Source organism: Gadus chalcogrammus, chromosome 4 (genome assembly GCF_026213295.1).
Source record: "Gadus chalcogrammus isolate NIFS_2021 chromosome 4, NIFS_Gcha_1.0, whole genome shotgun sequence".
NCBI classification, from domain to species: Eukaryota; Metazoa; Chordata; class Actinopteri; order Gadiformes; family Gadidae; genus Gadus; species Gadus chalcogrammus.
In genome coordinates, this window is record NC_079415.1 from 13,732,340 (window position 1) to 13,754,095 (window position 21,756).

Here is a 21,756-nt window from a genome sequence, read left to right on the forward strand (position 1 = left end):
TAGATGTGTTCTGGATAGATCAGTCTACCAGGTCTCTCCCACCAGATCAGCTGCCACTAGTTTCGTTCTCTGTCAGTCTGGTCTGTCCCTGTTTGTTGTTGTCTCAGTGTTTCATGAGCGGGGGGGTGGTCTCCGCATTCCAGCACAGTTCCCCGACCCAGCCTCGTTGATCACCCGCACCTGACAGTCATCTGCAATCAGGATCACCAGGAAATATCTACCCCAGTCTTCCAGCCATTCGTCGACAGATCGTCGTTTGTACTTACCCTGTTGAGTAGCTTCCTGATTCTAGTTCTCGTTTGCTCGTGTTCAAGTCTGTGCATTCCTCATCCTTCTTTCTCTCTACCAGTCATCACCATCACAACCATACCACAACCCTGCTCTACTGCCGGATTTCCATCCCCCAGCTATACCGCCCCCTCCCTACCGGACTGAGGCTAACCGAACCGTACCGCACCCTGCAGTGGAAACGCAACATTAGAAACCACACTCGATGGAAGCCGTTGGAACCACGATTCATGGAAGCGTGAGTTGTGATGCAGTAAGGAACGACGCACTGTACCAATTAACACAATTACTTTATTAAAATTAAATACATTCAGTTGATGAACCAAAAAAAATAAAAGCCTAAAGTGTCCATGGTAGAATATAACCAGCTCTGAAGTTTTTTATGTAAATACTTTTAATTCCAATGTCAGAGTTGTGGTGAAACATTTCAGTGTACTATATTTCCTGGTGTAACAGTGGTTCTCAAAGACAGCGGGATTTTTAAAATCACTTTTACATTTCAAAAGTCAAATAACAGAATGCCATAGTACAGGTTTGGGGAATGTTGCCAAAGTGGTAACGACGGGAGACGGGTTCCATTGATTATAATTCTTTCTTTTAAGGGCCAGGTTCATCTCTTGTGTGCCTGGGGAACCTTCGGGGGAGGGAAAGACAAGCAGAAGCATGATTTTAGAGGAATAGCTTGATCTCATGTCGGATGTTTATGTAATGGCTTGGTCTGCAATGTCGGCACTGTTTAAAAGCTATACGAGGCGCTTGTAGGATTATGAACTAAAAATGAATCGTATTAAAAATAACATACAATATAAATCAGCAGGCGATCCTTGTTTAAGTCATGAGTGAATCTGTGCAAAAGTGGGATTATGCCTGACAGTGAATTGTTCACAAGAACGCACGTCAAAGTTCTTATTTCTGACCTAGCTCATACTTCTCGTCCTACAGAGATTTCAGACATAACTAGTAACAACCTCATTGTCCCCTTCCATCTGCGGCTCTGTCCTGCCCAGTATGTCCTGCTCTGCCAGGGGGCTGGTCCTCTGGAAAAAAACAAGATGATAATAATAAAAATCATTACATGTCATCCTCATTCCCCCAGTATTTATATTGGTGTATTAAAAAGAAAAGGGGGAAGGGTCTGTGGGCAAGTATGGGAATTGAACATATCAATAAGGATATTGTCCAAAACTGGATAAAAAAATACATTGATTATTACCTCAGCTTCACCATCTGGAACAATTTCATTTGTGCCTGCAAAAGCAAACAAGGCTTTTAAAAACATAAGGTGACGAATAAAATGTACATGCTAAAGGTTTTTCAAAAAGGAAAGTGAGCTTTTGACCACATCCCTGTTCCTCACCTGATGCTGCCCTATCAATGGGACTCTTCCTCCAGGCCGAGAGGTTCATGCGTGGAATGCTAGAGCAGTGGACCAGGCGGTTTGTAGCGGAGAGAAGGCTGAAGGGGTCCTGGGGGATGCTGGAGATGCCTGTGTTGTCACAGATTATCCTGGCCAGGGAGGCGTCGCGCAGCGCCGTCCTCTGGCCGGGGGTGAACACGCCCGGGTTCTCGTACCACATCCTGTCCACGGAAAACAGAACTAAGTGTTCATGAGATGGATCATGTCTTGGTAAGGGGGGCTACGGGGGTTGGGTTGGACTGGGGGTCCATGATTTTCACATACAGACACCTACCTGCTCCTCAATCACCTGCATCTTAACTGAACTCAAACTTGCATCCATCACCTTACAAAGGTGAACTAGATCCAACCAGGTCCCCCTTATTTCTGTTTCGCACCCCAACGTCAGTCTGTCAAGTCAGTCTGTCCAGTCCATACCTTTCTGCATGCGTACCTGTCTCCCTGACGGATTTCCTTGAACTGGTTGGAGATGAGGCAGGAGAACAGAGGGCCCACACGGCCTCCCTGGACGAAGGGTTCTGCAATGCCTCCCAGCCACACATCGATGTTGCTGGGGGTTCCATATAGCTGCAGGAGCCTGGTCGCCAGGCCCTCGTTGTTCAGTACCTGAACCAGCTCTGCCTGGTTGCTTGGCTCGGACAGCCCACAGTGCTTACGCCACTCGTTGTAGCCTAGTGTGTTGAGAAATACAGGTTAATTTCCATCAACACATCAAGAAGAAGAGAAGAAGAAAGATTACATTGTATGCTGCAGCTGTTGCTAGTCTCTTGTAAAAAAATACATTTTCATTTTCATTGAGGACGACCTGGTTGAAAAAAGGTTAACAAAATCAAGCGAGCAAGGAGGCATGGAAAGGAGAGGCTTTTAGGGGATAGGTACCAGGGATGCCGTGGTCTCGGCCCCTCTGCATGTTGATCGACCCCAGGTCCAGAGCTAGGTGCTGGACAAATTGGAATAGCCTCTCTCGCACCGCGTCCACCATCAGGTTGTCCTGAGTGCCCAGTTTGGCAGGACTGCCCGCCAGACCTCGGATCAGGGAGTCGATACCGCCTGTAACCAACCAACAACAATGTGAAGAAAACTTACTTGTTTGAAATTCATGTTTCTTACAAGCACTTTGTGTCATCTCCGCTCACCTTCGAATACGAGCCTCCAGGGGCTGACGAATGCCTTGAAAAGCGGCACGGAGGGGAAGCGGGCATCCTCCCGGTAGTTGTCGTCCAGGCGCGATAGGACGGGCTGGAGGGCCGTGTGGGCGAAGCGGTAGGCGGCAGCGGCGAACACGTTGGCGATGCTGGGGTCCACGTTGGGGTTGTACCCCACGTAGCGGCCCAGCTTTCCAGACATGGCTTCGTCACCCACGATGTGGGGCAGGTAGTCCCTGAACACAAACACCTGAGGAGGGACACATGTTGAGGTGGAAGAGGAGGTACACATGTTGAGGAGGAGGAGGAGGAGAAACATGTGTTGGGGAAGAGAAGGAGGAGGAACAAGTGAGGTGAAGGCGCAGGAGGGTCCCATGTTGTGGAGGAGGAGGGACCTATATTGAGGAAGAAGAGTAGGAGGGCCATATGTTGAGGACGGAGAGGTACACATGTTGAGGAGGAGGGACCTGTATTGAGGAGTAAGAGGAGGAGAGCCATATGTTGAGGAGGGAGAGGTACACACGTTGAGGAGGAGCGGGGGTGAAGAGGAGGAGGCATAGGGTACGTGTTGAGTAGAGGTGCGGTCTGCGGAGAATGTATCGCAGTTGTAAGCAGGAGTGAGTGTGGAGGAGATGAATAAAGAGGTGCAGGTTGGGGGGTTTACCTGACTGTACGCGCCCATGATTTTACGAGCCTCTTGGTAGAGGGTCTCACTGTCCCACTGCGGGTTTATCCTCTTGAGTTCACGTGCCAGACGGTTGTGTTCTCGCATGAACAAGGTGTGGAGGGACGTCAGGGCAATGTTCTCATCGACACGGACGTCACCTAGACACACAACGCAAGCAATTTGAATCGTTTTGAGACAGCACTAGTCGGAGTCTACAAACTAGATATGTAGATAGATAGAGATAGAAATATAAAGACATAAAGAAACATAGATAAAGACAGATAAGTATATAAAAAGATAGAAATAGAGATATATAGAAAGATGGACATAGAGATATATAGAGAGATATATAACCATTTACATAAATGCGCTAACCTGCAAGGAAACAGGGCACCTCCTCGGCAGTGCTGTTGTTTGTGGACCTCCTACGTGTAGCGCACATGTTAGCCTGCAGGGGGCTAAAGGGCAGCAGCTCTCTTCCGTTGTCCATGTACTTATCGTTGACACGCAGGAGGCCCACATCGCTCGTGAGGTCGCGGAGGTCCTTTGCCAGTTGATCCTCCGAGCCGTACACCTGGCCCATGTCTAAAAACGCTGTCAGGGCATTGATCTGCTCCCGCTTGTTCGCCACGCCGCCAAAATTGTAGGCTGAATATCCAGTTCCACAAACGGCTGACGACCGAAAGACTGGGATGCAGCTGTTCGCTCCAGTGGGCAAACGAGGGTCGCCAGGGGGGATCTGTGTTGGAGAATGCAGATAGCTACGGTGAGATGTAGACCACAGCGTCACTGTCTCAACATAAAGGGTTGTACTACACAAAAGCTCAAAAGGGAACCAAGTCAGTGACCATACCGAAATAGGGAAGCAGGGCTCGGAGCGCTCGCAGCTCTCGTCACAGTTGAGGCCGTTGCTGAAGGAGCGGATGCTGGGGGATACGGGGGTGAAGGTGATGTCGTGGTCGATCCACTGTCCGAACAGGACCACCATGCTCGAAAATTCCCTGTCATTGACCACGCCATCGTCCGTCGTCGCAAGGATGCGATTGGACACGTCTCTGACCTAAGGTAAAACGTAATCCGTTAGATATGTGTGTGTTCGCCGCATGTGGGTTTTACCGTCACAAAATGCCACTTTGGCTGAGGGATGACATACCAGAGGGAGAACGAAGTTGTTGAAGCTATGGTCACTTTCCCAGCCTTGTGGCATTGATTTTCCGTCTTCGTACTGGGCGGGGAGCCACCGCTTGAAGGGGGTGTTGGAGGCCCCCAGGCGAGGGTTCTTCCTGGTAACAGCAGGTTAAAACACTTTTACTTTGAAACTTCCTCCCTCCATGGAAGTCTACACATTTCACTTCTGGTTGGGGGATGGTATAAGATCTGTACTGATCTGACACATGTTGGCCGCGTAAACGTCTAGCTTTCACAATCTCAGTCTTTTTTAATCCATTTTGTCAACACATTGTTGGTGGTATACAAGTGCATTTGCATATTTTTTTATTGCATTTTTTCTAAATAAACATAGAATGTGAAACAACCATCCCTTGGCTATACTAAAAGAGGATAGGAACAAAAGATGGTCATTGTCACTCTTACAGGTTGTTGCAGACACTGGTGGCGGTCCTGTACTTGTCCAGGTTCTGAATGGTGCGACAGGGTGGATTGCTGACCATGGCTGCACATCCAGAGATCTTCGAGAGAACCTCCAGGTCTTCACGAGGAAGCAGATCTGGAGAACAGCAGACATAGGTTCAGGTGTGTGTGTGTGTGTGTGTGTGTGTGTGTGTGTGTGTGTGTGTGTGTGTGTGTGTGTGTGTGTGTGTGTGTGTGTGTGTGTGTGTGTGTGTGTGTGTGTGTGTGTGTGTGTGTGTGTGTGTGTGTGTGTGTGTGTGTGTGTGTGTGTGTGTGTTGTGGCATCCCGCCACGGAGACCTCGGCCTGGACGGGCCCGGGGTACCGTAAAGGACTGGATATACCACCCCCACCCACCAGCCGGCGACGGAGAGCAGCCCTTTTGGCTCCCCAATCAGGGTGATTGGGGGACACCTGGCCGAAAGCACGGGAGCCATCTTAAGTGGAGGTCCCGCACAGCACAGCACGGGTCGGGAGCAGGAAGGAAGGGTTCGTGGCAGCGAGAGAGCCTAGAGGCCCACGGAGGCCCTAGAGACCGCGTCTCTTTCATTGTTTGATTGTTTCAGTTGACTGTTAAATAAATGCCTGAAATGGCTAAAACCCCAAGGCCAAGCGAGTTTTGTCAGTGGAACCCGGCCCAACCGAGCGCCGGGATACCACAGTGTGTGTGTGTGCTTGAGTGAGTAGTGATGGGAGTGAGTGAGATTGTGTGTGCATGCACAAAGCTCATGTGTGTCGATTTGCACGTACGTGTGCATGCATGCGTGTACACATTAAAATCATGTATGAACGCAGCTGGAGTCACCAACACCTCTCCACCACTTTACCTGCCCTCAATAAATCGCTTGTATGCTCAACAACAACAACAGAGCCGCGTGCGCCTTACCTGTGGTGTTGAGCGAGCGTTTGTGCACGCGATGGACACGCTCGTGCAGCAGGCGCAGCGTCTGGTCCATGTAGTCTGCCGAGCGCACGGCCGAGCGGGAGGCTCCGCGTGGTTGCTTCATGAGGCGCAGGATGTCCCCCGGAGAGACGACGTCTCGACGAACCCTGCTCAGACTCCTTGAAGGGACCGGACGGGGAAAGGGGGAGGCATGTTATGGTAGGCCTACGATGGGAACCATCATTATGGTTATATATAGCCTACGACCGTATTAACATGATCATCATTCTAGTGCGAGGAAAAAAACAAGTAGATTGTACGATGGGAAGAATAACAGTAATAGCATGATAATGCTCATCGTAATATGAAGAAGAAGAATCATAAAATTAGTATTTGAAGTGAATAGGCTCTTATTATTAATGGTTCATTATGAAAGTGAAACCGGTATCCAATGGTAATTTTTTCAATTTTCAAATTTCAATTTTTCAAATATTTTTTTGATGTGTTTATAATTGAATAAGAAAAGGAAAATACTTTCATGCATATAGCCTAGTGGAGGTTTCCTGTTACAGTATCCTTTTCTGTAAGGTGATGTTAACTCTGTTTAATTCTCGTTAAGAAAGGATAAGATTCAGAACATCAAACTCACTCTTCTCGCGAGTACTTGTAAGCATCATCCACAAGTTTTTTGGCCTCTTCAAAGCACTCCACAAGATAGGGACGACCCAAACCTTCAAATACAAGAGCATTGATAAAATAAACCATAAGAAGGACCTTCAAAAACAAGAGGGTGAATCAAATAAACAATAAGATAGACCTTTTCAGATACGAGAGCATTAATAAAATAAGCCATAAGATAGCCTTCAGATAGAAGAGCACTAATAAAATAAACCATAGACCTTCAGATACAAGGGCACAAATCAAATAAACCATAAGATAAGGATAACCTAAACCTTCTTCTACAACATCATTAATAAAATAAACAAACAAAATACTTCAAATTGAACAGAAGAAAAATGAAAAACATTACGGAAAAAAAATACATTAGCACCAAAATGTATTAAAAACATTTGTTGTTTTTTAAAGGTAATAATTGTAATCTTACTTAATGGGTTTGAATGGGCCTGCGTCACGCAGAAGCCCAGCGTTACGATGCAGACAAGCAGGTTCATCTATACGTGAACAAATCAAACAAACATCAGCCATTAACACAATGCACATGAAAGACAATAATGATACACACCAGCTATGTCCCACTTAGGAAAGGAGTCCTCTTACCTCTGCAGGTAAAGCTGAAAGTACAGTGAGAACAATGTAAAGGATGTGTGAAGATTGTCCCTCTGTCAGCCTCTTTATATAGTCTAAGGCCCCACCCACAGTGTTGATGATTTCAGGTGAGGTAAATATTTCAGTAAATCCTATAGTTCCTACTTCCTTCTTCTAGGTGACTTAGATGAACTAACTCTTATCACTCAGCTAATCATTTTCTTGCGCAACAAAAGACATAGAGAGTAGCATCCACCAACTAATGTTCAGATTGAATAAAACCTTCAACATACAACTAGGTGTAAAAATGTCCTCGAACGTTAACTGTCTGTTCTCTCAGGTTGTCTAGGCCTACAACAAACATTGCATTTCTGGCACACCCAGTCTCAAGGAAATACGTGACACTATCACGTCATTTAATCTATTGATTCGTGATCTGGGACACGTAATTCCAATTTGCCAAAAAGCACAAATTTCTAACAATATGACAGCTTTTGGCCACCCGTTTCTACTTTCACCTTTGATTCTGAGAAATTGTGACAACTCAAATTGTGACAACACATTTAATGCAGGTGCACTGATCTGTAGGCAAACCGCGACGGAAAAAAAGGTAGCTGCTTCATCTCTTCTTTTTTTAGAATGAGTTTGAAATTTGTGCTTTTGGCACGAAAAAATTGAAATTACGTGTCCCAGATCACGAATGAATAGATTAAATGACGTGACAGTGTCACGTATTTCCGTGAGACAGGGTTGTCTGGCAATAAGGAAAGAAAATCTTTTTTCTTGAATGGTTAAAAAAATAAAAATGTTAAGAATATATAGCCTCAAAAAACCTTTAATCCCCCATTCTCTAATAATCTTTAAGGGAATTGGGTCAGTTAAGCTCAGGAGGTAGAGTGTCGAGGCCTCCCTTAAACTTGTTGCGTTGTAAGTCGCTTTGATTCAAAGCACCTAGTGTCAAATGCCCAAAATCTAAATGTAGGCCTAATTCATTGAAAGAGCCGGTGAAACCAAAACATATTAATCGGTCGCGTCGCGTGGCTGGGGGGCACAAACTACTAATGATCTTAACCTGTTTTCCAATGGGTTGGTCTCAACTCAACCCTAATAGTTTGCATCAGTAGCATACTTTGTATTTTTATTGAATTGATTGCATTTTTATCCTGTTTTTTCCACTGCTGCTGGGATGTTGCAACGAAGAAATTTCTCCTTTCGGGGTTTGTATCTAATCTATCCTCGCCGAAATAGTAATAGGCTATATGAAAGAATTCCCTTATTTAGAGGAAAAGGGTGGTCTGACATCACGACCAAGGGGCACCAGCGGGGCAGTTTGTGTGGACGTGTGGAGCTCTTGGGCAGCCGTTGACTGGACACTTTTAAATAACGCCAAGGTGGGTGTGGATGCTGAATTTCCGTCCGAGCAGAGATGTTATTAATGTCCATGTCCGAGTAAGGGTTATGCTTCCCGGACATCTTTAGTGTAATGCTGGGGTGTGTGGCGGAGTCCTTATACAACATTGCTTATCACAACACTCACTTACAGCTACTCAATGATGGTACTAAAAATGTATCATAAAGTTGCCGTGGGTTACCATGGGGATAACACGCCCTCTCCTTCCTAAAAATCCTCATGACACGACAGTCAATGATAAGTCAATCAGTCATGATAAAATGTAGCCTACTCTTTCATATCAACAAACAATAAGGAACTACTTGGGCTGTTGCCTTCAAGCAATAGATACCATGTTATTTCCTGATCCAGATTACAGCATTGAGTTTTATTACTTGCAGGAAACCTTCTTTTTATAGGTGTGAGCGTTCAGAGAGACACAAGGGGTGCATTCACGCAAAAAACGACACAAACTTTTCTTTATTAAAAACCATATACAGCTCTATTACAGACAAATGTATCCCCTTTTCTATGGAAGCATATATGTAGCAAAATTCTAATGGCAATGCAATTTGCAATTCAATAAGTCATTGCATTATGCAATTGACAATTCGTAATGCAATGTAATAATGTAATTTGAAAATACAGTATTCAAAGTGTATTTTATTTTCAATATATACAAAGTGACAATGAAATCCTCAATTCAATTTGAAAAATGCATTACATAAAAATATAATTAACATTTTGTCACATTTTTTGAGTGCCTTTATTCAAATGGGAAATAATCTAAAATATTCAGAATAGCTTGGAATCGCGCGCTTCTTTTCAGATTTTTAAAACATTTTATACTTTTGAAGATATTCTACTTTTAAAATATTATCTTTTTTTTTTACATGGGAGTCAATGGGAGGTAACGTAACTAAATCAATTTTCAACCGTTTATCTTCGTTCAAACAATTTAACAAATCTACAAACTTGTATCTTCCATAATATCTAAACGGAATTTCGATAATATTTAAACTTTCTTCAGAATCACAGTTTTAGTTTCATACCGCTTCGTTTTCAGCTGTTTTCATTGAAGACGTCTTCCCATTCTGATACACCTACTTCTTATGACAGCAACTCAATCCTTTTTCAACCGTTTACCATCGTTCAAACCATTAAACAAATCTACACACTTGTATCTTCAATACTTTCTATTTCGATAGCATTTATACTTTTTTCAGAATAACAGTTTTAGTTTCAAACCGGCATCGTTTTCAGTTGCTTAATAATTTAGGTAACCATAACAACGCCGGTAAACAAACCCCGCAAAGCATATTCCCTACCGAGCTCCCATGAGAGCTCCCAGCGCTACGGCCGTCCGGAGGCGCAGAGCTTTTGGCCGTGATATATACAATATTATCACACGCACACGTGCACTCGCGCACGCAGTGCAGGGCAATACATTTGACGTTTCAGATACAGCACCGCTGAATGCTTATGGCGACACATTAGTGCCATAATTCACTAACGTGATAAAAGATGCATTCGGGCGTATTATATTATTCCACACGCGTAGATATTAACTGCGAGCGCGCAAATGATCTCTGCGTGCGCAAAACAGCCTCTCGCTCGCGCAAATTACCACAGCGCGCGCAAAACAGCCTCGCGCGCGCGCAAATTACCTCAGCGCGCGCAAAACCTCTCGCGAAAGATGTTTTTACGCTCCCACTCAAATTTTATTATGCCACTATGGGGGAGGGAACCAAGGCAGGGCGGGCTTTCCTATGATTAGCCGTTTCTGAAGCGCAATATTTGATTGACAGCCCTCCTCCTCTCATCAATTCTGAATTGTACAGTAAATGGCTGAAACGATAGTTACGTATTGTAACTCCAGATTCTATGAGTATAGGCGCAGCCTTTTAAGTGTCGGCCTCATTGTCCTTTAAATAGCTGAAGAAAAGCTGTTTATTGGGAGCAGAACGTCCGCCGGCGCCCGACTATATCTGCGAAATGCGGACGTCGTTGAGGCACGCCGCACGCCGACGTAATTGAGGCCCACGCTGTTGGTGGTCGGGGATTACAAAATGTTCAGTGCTACGGCTCACGCCTAGGGATAACCCAATAGCGATAGCCTTAAAAGGCTGCGCCTATACTCATAGAATCTACAGTTACAATAAGTAACTATCGTTTCAGCCATTTACTGTACAATTCAGAATTGAATGAGAGGAGGGCTGAGGAGGGCTGTCAATCAAATATCCCGCATCAGAAACGGCCAATCATAGGAAAGCCCGCCCTGCCTTGGTTCCCTCCCCCATAGTGCCAAAATTAAATTCGAGCGAGAGCGTAAAAACATCTTTCGGGAGAGGTTTTGCGCGCACTGAGGTAATTTGCGCGCGCGAGAGGCTGTTTTGCGCGCGCTGAGCTAATTTGCGCGTGCGAGAGGCTGTTTTGCGCGCGCCGAGATCATTTGCGCGCTCGCAGTTAATATCTGCACGTGTGGAATTATATAATACGCCCGAATGCATCTTTTATCACATTAGTGAATTATGGCACTAATGTGTCGCCATAAATGCTTTGCGCTTTTCATTCAGCAGTCACTTTATTTGTTTCCAACCATTTACATTTTGTTAAATGGTGTGCATGTTTACATTGTTTACTCCATTTAGACTTTTGAACTTTTGTTCAAATCCCTTCACTTGATTTAAGCATCACCATTGAATTTGTTAATTGTTGTAATTTCTTAGGATGTAAACATGGACTTCAAGTTATAACATCAATCAATACCAATAGACGTGAGGTTGACGTTTCGATTTGACCCAATAACGGAAAACACAATCTCGATGCTGATGGTCTGTCCGAAGGCAACACAGTGTGGTGGAAGATGACAGGAAGGTCGTATCGAAGAGTTCAGATCCCGTCTCACGTCATCTTTCAAGGATGTAGGGAATCCTCCTTGCAGATACAGTCGCAGCAACCTGCCAGAAACATTCAGTCCTGAAGCAGAATGACTTGTCTTCCTTTGGGCTTGTACAATCTCTTGCCATGTCTCCTGCTGCTATCCCTGTCATGTTTGGACAGGAGTATCTTAAGCATGGTCTTCTGACAATACCAAAGTACAGTCAACCTGATCTAATGGAGATGTAGAGAAACGATCCCATCATTGGAAAGGTCATTAGCTTGTCGGAAGCAGGGACCAACTTACCTGCCAATTACAAAGCTGACTCCCATGATCTTCAATTGATCTTGAATGAATGGAAGTGCCTTGAGCTACAAGATGATCTTCTTCCGAAAGCGCCTGTCTGGAACAGAGATTCTGATTCAGTTTGTTCTCCCTGAGGCCCTCAGTTCCACTGGGTTGCAAAACCTTCATGATAATATGGGCCATCTAGGAATCGACCGAACAGTTAAACTTACCAGATCTCGCTTCTATTGGCCCAAAATGGCCTCAGAGATTGACAAGAAAGTGAAGACTTGTGAGAGATGTGTCCGCAGAAAAGCCCCTGCTGACAAGGAAGCTCCACTTGTAAACATCGATACCACCAGGCCGCTGGAGCTCATCTGCATGGACTTCATCTCAATAGAGCCTGATAGCAAGAACTCAAAAGACATCTTAGTGATCACAGATCATTTCACCAAGTACGCTGTGGCCATCCCGACAAGAGATCAAAAGGCCAGTAATGTGGCGAAGAGTCTGTGGGAACACTTCCTAGTCCATTATGGTTTTCCAGAGAGACTCCACAGTGACCAAGGAGGAGATTTCGAATCTCATGCCATCCGAGAACTGTGCTACCTGCTAGGTATACGCAAAGTGAGAACCAGCCCGTATCACCCCAGAGGTAATCCTGTGGAGCGCTACAACCGGACTTTACTGAGTATGTTGGGCATATTGAAGGACACAGAGAAAACCCACTGGCGTGACTTCGTTAAGCCACTTACTCATGCTTACAACTGTACCAGAAATGACGTCACAGGCTTCTCCCCATATGAACACACAGACAAACAGCCCCTCTCGCATTCACAGTATGTGAAAAAGTTGAAAAGCCATCTTGAGGAGAGCTACCGAGTAGCCATCGATAACTCTCGCAAAGTGGCTGACAAAAACAAGAAGAGGTTTGACAAAGACTTTCGTGAGTCTACCTTGTGCGGGCTCTACATGTGAATGTGAGTTGGTTGGCTGCTTTTAGGAAGGGGGGTCAACTGTTCGTGTCTTGGGCCACTCCCAATAGAGGCAAGCCTTTGTCCCACCAGAGGCTGGCCCACTGGATTGTAGAGGCCTTATCTCTTGCTTATGGATGTAGGGGCTTGCATCCAACCCCCCCCCCCAAGGCTTGAGGGCCCACTCAAGCCTTGGGGGGCTTGAGGGGTATGGCTACTTCATGGGTTAGGCTGGATGTCTCAGGGCCTTATGTTTCTCAAGCCGTGCTGGAGACGATCTCAACAGAATCCGAGTGATATTTGCTGCCTGGCTGAATTTGCATGGATTAGGGAGGCATATGCAATACGGGAGTGGTCTATATTTCCCACAGTGAAACACTGAACGAAGTTAGAAAAATAACTTTGGGTTACTTGACGTAATCCCTTTTTCTTTGATAACAGAGTGAGGTGTCTCACCAACACGTCCTTCCTTGCATTAACACGAAAAGAAGTATAGGATGACTTGAGGAGGGAGGGTCGACTGTAAAAGTGCAGGGGGCGGGGCCCTGTGGCACAGTCCGACCTTTCTGTCAAGGACAGAAGTGGTGCAATTGGAGCTTCCGTAGTAGGTCACGACGAGGCGATTCCCATAGTGAAACACCTCACTCTGTTATCAAAACACCAGGGATTACGTTAAGCAACCCAAAGGTTTTGGAGACAGACTGTCCGTGAAACATCGGACTGTCCGTGTTACATCGGAATACCGACTATCCAAGCACATCATTTGACCATGCTTTTTTTTTTTACACAAGCAACATAAATCCACAATCAAATTGTTATATTATGCCTCCTTCCTGTTGTTTTCAATGGAGTTGTCAGAGCCGGTGTCCGAGTATAGTTGATGCTTGAATGTCATTGGCTAATCTGCATTCTAAGGGTGGAGCTTAGCGACAGGTCAATTGTGGTGGGGAGTACATGAGTTTTGGCCAGAATGCAGAATGTAGATTGGATGGATGCATGTTGTGAATTGAGAACAGCCAGCTCATGATGTGATATAGCGTTCAGTTGTGCAACAAATATTTTTTGCTTTTCAATCTTGATGACATTTGTAGTGCTATGTGTAGCCACACATTTGCCCCTTCTGAACTTAAACGCGTAGTTCATTTCCTCTCCTAGCTCCTCCTTGTTTATGTTGGTAGCTTGTTCATGTCATGTCACATTGTAAACATTGGGTACATGGAGCAGAACATAGTAGGTCATATGTCAAATGCTTTTTGGAAACACTTTCTTCATAAAACGTGTCAGACATCACAGTTTTTTGTGTACATTTTATTCATTAGTAAGCTAAATGGGTGCGCAGTCTTTCAGAACCTTTCATTTCCTGCACTAAAGGGAAAAAAAGAGTGCATCCTCATTGTACCAAGCACTTCTGAAAATGCACTTCCGAATGTGTCACTGTCCCCAGCACATTTCAAACCAAACTGATGCCCACGGCCCGACATATCCGAGATTTTGAATTCTAGCCATTGCAGAATTCTTTTTTCCCAAATTTTTTTTTTGACAACGCACCATGTGTTTACAACACACCATGTGTTGACAACGCCTCTCAGAAGTGTTGGCTGCAAGACCAAGTGGGTCAGAATGTAGAAAGACAGTTTTGGAGATTGAAAGATCCTACAGCCCTGAAACTTGACTACCTTGTTCAAGGGCCTGACTGGGACCCCCACACTGAAACTTGGAGCCCAAGGGCAGGGAGCGGGGGGTCAGTGGTCAGTGGAAAACCACAATTTTCAACTCATTTAGAATAATTTCTAGTATGGCCTGTTATCCAATGCGTTTCAATGGAGCTGTGTGAGCCTTTCCTGTAGGGCTGGAAGCCGAATTGATCATTGTTGTATATTTGAATAACCTCTTTCATATATATGATCACCACTGGGACGTGGCAACAATTCTCCACTTTAATGGGGAGGGAGGGAGGGGGGGGGATGCTTGTGGATAAAACAGATACTGTTTTACAGTATCTGTAGCTATTGATGTGATGCTCATCAATTTTAGGCTTTTTTTCTGGCCCCTCATTTTGGATCATATCCACCAACCGGCCCCCATTCAAAAGTAATTGAATAGCCCTTCTATAGGCGAACTAGGAGATTGCCTAGGGCGATAAAGGTGTTTGGGGCGCCCTCTAGTGGCGCCCTTAATTATTATTATTATTTTATTTTTTTATTCATGCTCAAGTGCAGGACAATACATGAGCACAACAAAATTCCAACTAATCATAGAATAAGAAGAACAAGCTAAATAAAACCTGTTTATTAAACATGATCCTCCTAGGGCCATCAGATCCTTTCCTAACTGAAAAGTTGTGATAATTTGCTCTTCCTCCACCTCTTGTGTGATGTTTTTAACCACCTTGCCACCTTGAGCAAAATGTTCCAAAAGGATGACCTGACTGTGTGTCAAGCAGTTGAGAACCAGGAGGCCTGTTAATGGGAACTCAGTTCCTTGAGGGTAGGCATGGGTCCCCAAATGACCAAGTCTTGTCCTGTTTGTAAGCATAACAATCCACACAAACTTTTGCATCCTGGACAATCCCTCTCCTGGAACCGTCACCTTATCGTGGTGGAGAGGTTTGCGTGTCCCTGTGAACCTGAGAGCTGTGTTGTCTGGAGCCTTGTGCTCCTGGTAGGGTCTCTCATGGCAGAGTGGTCTCAGGTGAGGGGCCAGACTAAGAATGGTTAAAAAAACTCCAATGAATAACGGAAAAAGAGGAGATGTGACCCGGCCCGGAGGAAGCCCGGGGCCCCCGTCTGGAGCCAGGCCCAGACGGAGGGCTCGATGGCGAGCGCCTGGTGGCCGGGTTTGCCACGGAGCCCGGTCGGGCACAGCCCGAACAAACTACGTGGCACCCCCCCTCTCTTCATCCCATGGGCCCACCACCTGTGGGAAGACCCGTTGGGGTCGGGTGCGTAGCCACATGGGTGGCAGCGAAGGTCAGGGGTCTCGACGGACCAGACCCGGGCGGCAGAAGCTGGCTCTGGGGACGTGGAACGTCACCTCGCTGTGGGGAAAGGAACCGGAGCTTGTGAGGGAGGTGGAGCGCTATCAGTTAGATCTGGTGGGGCTTACCTCCACGCACAGTCTCAGCTCTGGTACCGTACTCCTGGATAAGGGTTGGACTCTATTCTTCTCCGGAGTTGCCGAGGGCGTGAGGCGCCGGGCGGGTGTGGGGATACTCATAAATCCCCGGCTGAGCGCCGCGGTGTTGGAGTTTACCCCGGTAGACGAGAGGGTCGCCTCCCTGCGCGGGTTGTAGGGGGGAAAACTCTGACTGTTGTTTGTGCGTATGCACCAAACAGCAGCTCAGAGTACTCGGCCTTCTTGGAGACCCTGAATGGAGTCCTGTATGGGGCTCCAGTAGGGGACTCCGTAGTTCTGCTGGGAGACTTCAACGCCCACGTGGGCAACGATGGAGACACCTGGAGAGGCGTGGTGGGGAGGAACGGCCTCCCTGATCTAAACCCGAGCGGTCGTTTGTTATTGGACTTCTGTGCTAGTCATGGATTATCCATAACCGACACCATGTTCGAACATAAGGGTGCTCATAAGTGTACCTGGTACCAGAGTACCCTAGGCCGAAGATCGATGATCGATTTCGTGATCGTGTCATCTGATCTGAGGCCGCATGTTTTGGACACTCGGGTAAAGAGAGGGGCGGAACTGTCAACCGACCACCATCTGGTTGTGAGTTGGATCAGGGAATGGGGGAAATTTCCGGATAGACCTGGTAAGCCCAAACGAGTAGTGCGGGTGAACTGGGAACGTCTGGAGGAGGCCCCCGTCCTAGGTATCTTCAACTCACACCTCCGGCGGAGCTTTTCTGGCATTCCTGTGGAGGCTGGGGGCATTGAGCCGGAGTGGGCGGTGTTTAAAGCCTCCATTGCTGAAGCTGCGGTGGCTAGCTGTGGCCTCAGGGTCTTAGGCTCCTCAAGGGGCGGTAACCCTCGGACACCGTGGTGGACACCGGTGGTCAGGGAAGCCGTCCGACTGAAGAAGGAGGCCTTCCGGGATATGATATCCTGGAGGACTCCTGACTCGGTTGCAGGGTACCGACAGGCTCGAAGGGCTGCAGCGGCTGCCGTGTCGGAGGCTAAGCAGCGGGTGTGGGAGAAGTTCGGAGAGGCCATGGAGAAGGACTTTCGGTCGGCACCAAAGTGTTTCTGGAAGACTATCCGGCACCTCAGGAGGGGGAAACGGGGAACCATCCAAGCTGTGTACAGTAAGGATGGGACTCTGTTGACCTCAACTGAGGAGGTCGTCGGACGTTGGAAGGAACACTTTGAGGAACTCCTGAATCCGAATAACACGCCCTCTATGTTGGAGGCAGAGCTCGAGGTTGATGGTGTTTCGTCGTCAATTTCCCTGGTGGAGGTCACTGAGGTAGTCAAACATCTCCGCAGTGGCAAAGCCCCAGGGATTGATGAGATCCAGCCAGAAATGCTAAAGGCTCTGGGTGTTGAGGGGCTGTCATGGTTGACACGCCTATTCAACATCGCGTGGGAGTCGGGTACAGTACCAAAGGAGTGGCAAACCGGGGTGGTGGTTCCCCTGTTCAAAAAGGGGGACCAGAGAGTGTGTGCCAATTACCGGAGTATCACACTTCTCAGCCTCCCTGGTAAAGTCTACTCCAAGGTGCTGGAAAGGAGGGTTCGGCCGATCGTCGAACCTCAGATTGAAGAGGAACAATGCGGTTTTCGCCCCGGACGTGGAACTACGGACCAGCTCTTCACTCTCGCAAGGATCCTGGAGGGGGCCTGGGAGTATGCCCATCCGGTCTACATGTGTTTTGTGGATCTGGAGAAGGCGTATGACCGGGTCCCCCGGGAGAAACTGTGGGAGGTGCTGCAGGAGTATGGGGTAAGGGGGTCTATCCTCAGGGCCATCCAATCTTTGTACTCCCAAAGCGAGAGCTGTGTTCGTGTTCTCGGCAGCCAGTCAGTTTCGTTCTCAGTGGGTGCTGGTCTCCGCCAGGGCTGCGCCTTGTCACCAATCCTGTTTGTGATATACATGGACAGGATATCGAGGCGTAGTCGTGGTGGGGAGGGGTTGCAGTTCGGTGGTCTGAGGATCTCGTCACTGCTTTTTGCAGATGATGTGGTCCTCATTGGATCATCGGCCTGTGACCTTCAGCACTCACTGGATCGGCTGGCGGCCGAGTGTGAAGCGGCTGGGATGAGGATCAGCACCGCTTAATCTGAGGCCATGACTCTTAGCAGGAAACCGGTGGATTGCTTACTCCGGGTAGGAAATGAGTCCTTAGCCCAAGTGAAGGAGTTCAAGTACCTCGGGGTCTTGTTCGCGAGTGAGGGTACTATGGAGCGTGAGATTAGCCGGAGAATCGGAGCAGCGGGGCTGGTATTGCGTTCGCTTTACCGCACCGTTGTAACGAAAAGAGAGCTGAGCCGCAAGGCAAAGCTCTCGATCTACCGGTCGATCTTCGTTCCTATCCTCACCTATGGTCATGAGGGCTGGGTGATGACCGAAAGGACGAGATCGCGGGTACAAGCGGCCGAGATGAGTTTTCTCAGAAGGGTGGCTGGCGTCTCCCTTAGGGATAGGGTGAGAAGCTCAGCCATCCGTGAGGAACTCGGATTAGAGCCGCTGCTCCTTTACTTAGAAAGGAGTCAGCTGAGGTGGTTCGGGCATCTGGTAAGGATGCCCACTGGGCGCCTTCCTTGGGAGGTGTTTCAGGCACGTCCAGTGGGGAGGAGACCTCGGGGAAGACCCAGGACTAGGTGGAGAGATTATATCTCAACACTGGCCTGGGAACGCCTCGGGATCCCCCCGTCAGAGCTGGTCAATGTGGCCCGGGAAAGAGAAGTCTGGGGCCCCCTGCTTGAGCTGCTCCCCCCGCGACCCGACCCCGGATAAGCGGATGAGGATGAGGATGAGGATGAGGACAATTTAGGTCGTTTCCCTTTCAGCAGTAAGTAAGGCGTCTGCTTTGTGCGGTTGTTAAAACATCTGTTCCTCACTACAGCAGCTGTCTGGATTGTTTATGTCCACAGCTCTTTAGGTAGCTTACTATCCAATTGTCATGCCGCGTCCTGCTCGCAGGTCCACTATCTCCACCTACCGGCTACTTGACGCTAGTGGTCCTTCTCCCGTCACACCAGTCTTCAATCACCAATCACCATTCCCTACTTCAGCCGGGGATCTCCTGTCAGCTGGCGCCAGTTCGTCGTTACGTCTACCTAGTCAGTATCGGTCCTACCAGCATTCTCGAATATCTGTCTCTAGCCTGACCCCTTGTAAACCATCTCTCCCGCTCTCTAGTGCCGCGTTTCCACTGCAGGGTGCGGAACGGATCGGATCGCAAAGGTGCGGTAGGGAGGGGGCGGTATAGCCCAGCTCAGTTCCGAGGTCGCGTTTCCACTGCCGACAGTACCCTTTGTGGTAGGCCGGATGTCGATCGCCGCGGCAGCTACGTAAACATCGTAAACAACGTCTTCCTCCCCAAGAATGCAGACGAACGTCTCCACCTCCTTGGAATGTTCGCCCAAGCAAGCGTTTTACGCAACATGTTAATTGTAAAGAATAATACCTCGAGGCTACTGTTTGTTAGTTTTTATCCCCGCGTCACCCGGAAGTGATGATTCTGTCGACCAATCAACGGAGGGGGTGTGTAGCTAGAATTTCCCGGGACCCTTTCAGGCGTCTCGTCTCGCTTTCAGTACCCCAACGGAGGAGTCCTGAAAACGAGGCCAAAACTGGCCAAAACGGGTACGGCTAAGTCCGTACCTGTTGTTTCCACCCTGCAGAGGAAACACGCTATTGTTCTCCCCTTGCCACCGAACCGCTGCCTGCCTGACTACCCGCCTGTTGTCGAGTCCTTGCCTGCCTGACTGCCTGCCTGTTACCGGGCCCCTGCCTGCCTGACTACCCGCCTGTCGTCGAGCCCCTGACTGCTTGATCGCCTGCATGTTACCGGACCCCTGCCTGTCTGACCAACCGTCTGCCTACCAATAAATCCCGTTCCCTTTACCCCGTCTCCGCCTTCCTGTGTCCAGAACTTGGGTCCCCACGTTCTGTTACATAACACCAATAGTAAACACCAGGCCATGTCAAATAGTGTGCGCCAGTTTCGCTCAGCAGTGCCATTTTGATATGGCGAGTATGGGGCTGAAGTCTCATGCCTAATGCCATTTTTGCTGAGTAGCGCCTGATAATGTTTACCCGGAAACTCAGTACCATTGTCAGACCTGATACACTTTATCTTGCCATATGGTGCTGTGTCAGCAAGAAACATTTCTGTTGCCTGCACTGTGTCACTCTTATTTCTCAGAAAGTACACAAATACTGCACTGGAAAAATCATCAGTAAATGATAATGCATACCTATACCCGTCTCTGGACTCTGGGTCAATGGATCCTGCTACATCTGTGTGCACCAGCCTCCCTGTTTGTAGTTCGGGTAAACTTTCCCTGAGTGCAGTCTTCACAATGTAGGGCTGACATGTCTGTTTTACCCTTGATTGTCATACCATCAACAACATTTTGTAGTTTCTGAACATCATCATAATGACAGTGCCCTAAGATTTCGTGCCATGCCTGCAAATCATAGACTCCCTTACATTGGTCTTCACACTCATCATTTACTGTATGTAAGTAGTACAGTCTGTTGTACTCATGAATGTTGAATCTTGCACCGTCTCTACATATAAGGGCATCTTTTCCTTGCTTGAAGACTACAGTTGCTCCACTGGAAGTCGCTGCTTTAACAGAAAAGATGTCCTGCGGGTAAGAGGGGATGTACAACGCCCTTTTTAGCATTGCGTTGTGATGTTGCCCTCTGCTGTCGATAAAACAGACCTCTGCATCTCCTCTGCGCTGCGCAACTCCGTTGGTCTTTCCACTGTTGGCTAACTCCACACAATGTTTTAGTGGTTGGAACTTGTTGTCAAAACTCCTGAACTTTGATATATCATTGATGATATGTGAGGTTGCACCTGTGTCCACCATTAGTCCTTTCTGATTAGTACTGTGGGCTCTCTGCTTCACTGCATCCGTGTTGCTCACCTGGAAAACATACTCGTTTTCCCTCTCCTCCTCGAAAACTTTGTGTGCGTCGTCCTGCTGGTATCTCCGCCTGCAGGTTGCATCCTGGTGTGTGGCACTTTTACAGTAACTACACCACTGCTTGGGTTGACACGATCTAGCTTTGTGTCCTTGTATGTTGTATGTGTAACAGTTCTGTTGCCGCTGAATATGTGCTAACTAGCAGCTCTTGTGCAGGGCACTGCATTATATGGCCAGCCGGACATAATCACATGATATAGGCTATACACTCGAAGAAAAATCGGAGGCATTCGAATAGCGGTCTAGTGATCTAAATAAACAAGAACCTCGATCCGGGGATTTAGCCTGTATCTGGGGGACAAGAGAGACGAACAGCAAAACAACCATGAAAACAAACGTGTTTGGTAGCTCGTACGCTAACACCCCAGCAAGCAAGCTAGAAACATACAGGGCTCACAGCAAAACGGTCGAGCAAACACATTTTTACAGAGACTACCAACATCAAGAAGCCACAATACAAAGAGGACCAAGTTCACCCAAGGGTACTTACAATTTCAAGAGCAACACGGCCATGGCAAGTCGGCATCCGATTTGCAGTCTTTTTCTTTCAGTTTACGCTATTCCTGAGAAGCTCACCCAACGTTTACTCATGTCTGGCGGCCTCTCTGTCGGTCAGTCTCCCTTCCCTCTTCTTCTGTTTCTCCGACATTGGGTTTCTCTGGCTCTTTTTATTCGGCTGATCCATGATGAATGTAACCATCCCTTCGCTACTTGTGTTTACGTATATCGAGCCGGTTCCGTGTTTGTGGGTCTGTAGTGCCGTAAACCAATTCGATGCTTCGCGAGACCCGAGACTCCCGCGAGACTGGGCAGCGGGT

At 47.6% G+C, this 21,756-nt stretch overlaps 1 protein-coding gene and 1 long non-coding RNA gene across 2 annotated transcripts; one reads left to right on the plus strand and one right to left on the minus strand.

Annotated features, from left to right (window-relative positions):
• Nucleotides 1-41: 41 nt before the first annotated feature.
• On the plus strand, nucleotides 42-1,904 carry LOC130380809 (uncharacterized). Its single transcript, XR_008895324.1, has 3 exons — nucleotides 42-269; nucleotides 350-541; nucleotides 891-1,904. It is a non-coding gene; the product is annotated as an uncharacterized LOC130380809 (long non-coding RNA).
• LOC130380806 (eosinophil peroxidase-like) lies at nucleotides 613-21,666 on the minus strand. Its single transcript, XM_056588155.1, has 16 exons — nucleotides 21,429-21,666; nucleotides 7,134-7,200; nucleotides 6,678-6,759; nucleotides 6,032-6,207; nucleotides 5,111-5,243; nucleotides 4,671-4,800; nucleotides 4,371-4,577; nucleotides 3,893-4,256; nucleotides 3,515-3,675; nucleotides 2,842-3,100; nucleotides 2,585-2,755; nucleotides 2,139-2,376; nucleotides 1,646-1,866; nucleotides 1,502-1,536; nucleotides 1,257-1,325; nucleotides 613-922 (listed from the first exon to the last, which is right to left on the minus strand). The coding sequence occupies exons 1-16, from the start codon at nucleotides 21,462-21,464 to the stop codon at nucleotides 899-901; spliced, it is 2,373 nt and encodes a 790-aa protein (XP_056444130.1). The 5' UTR covers nucleotides 21,465-21,666; the 3' UTR covers nucleotides 613-898.
• Nucleotides 21,667-21,756: the final 90 nt, after the last annotated feature.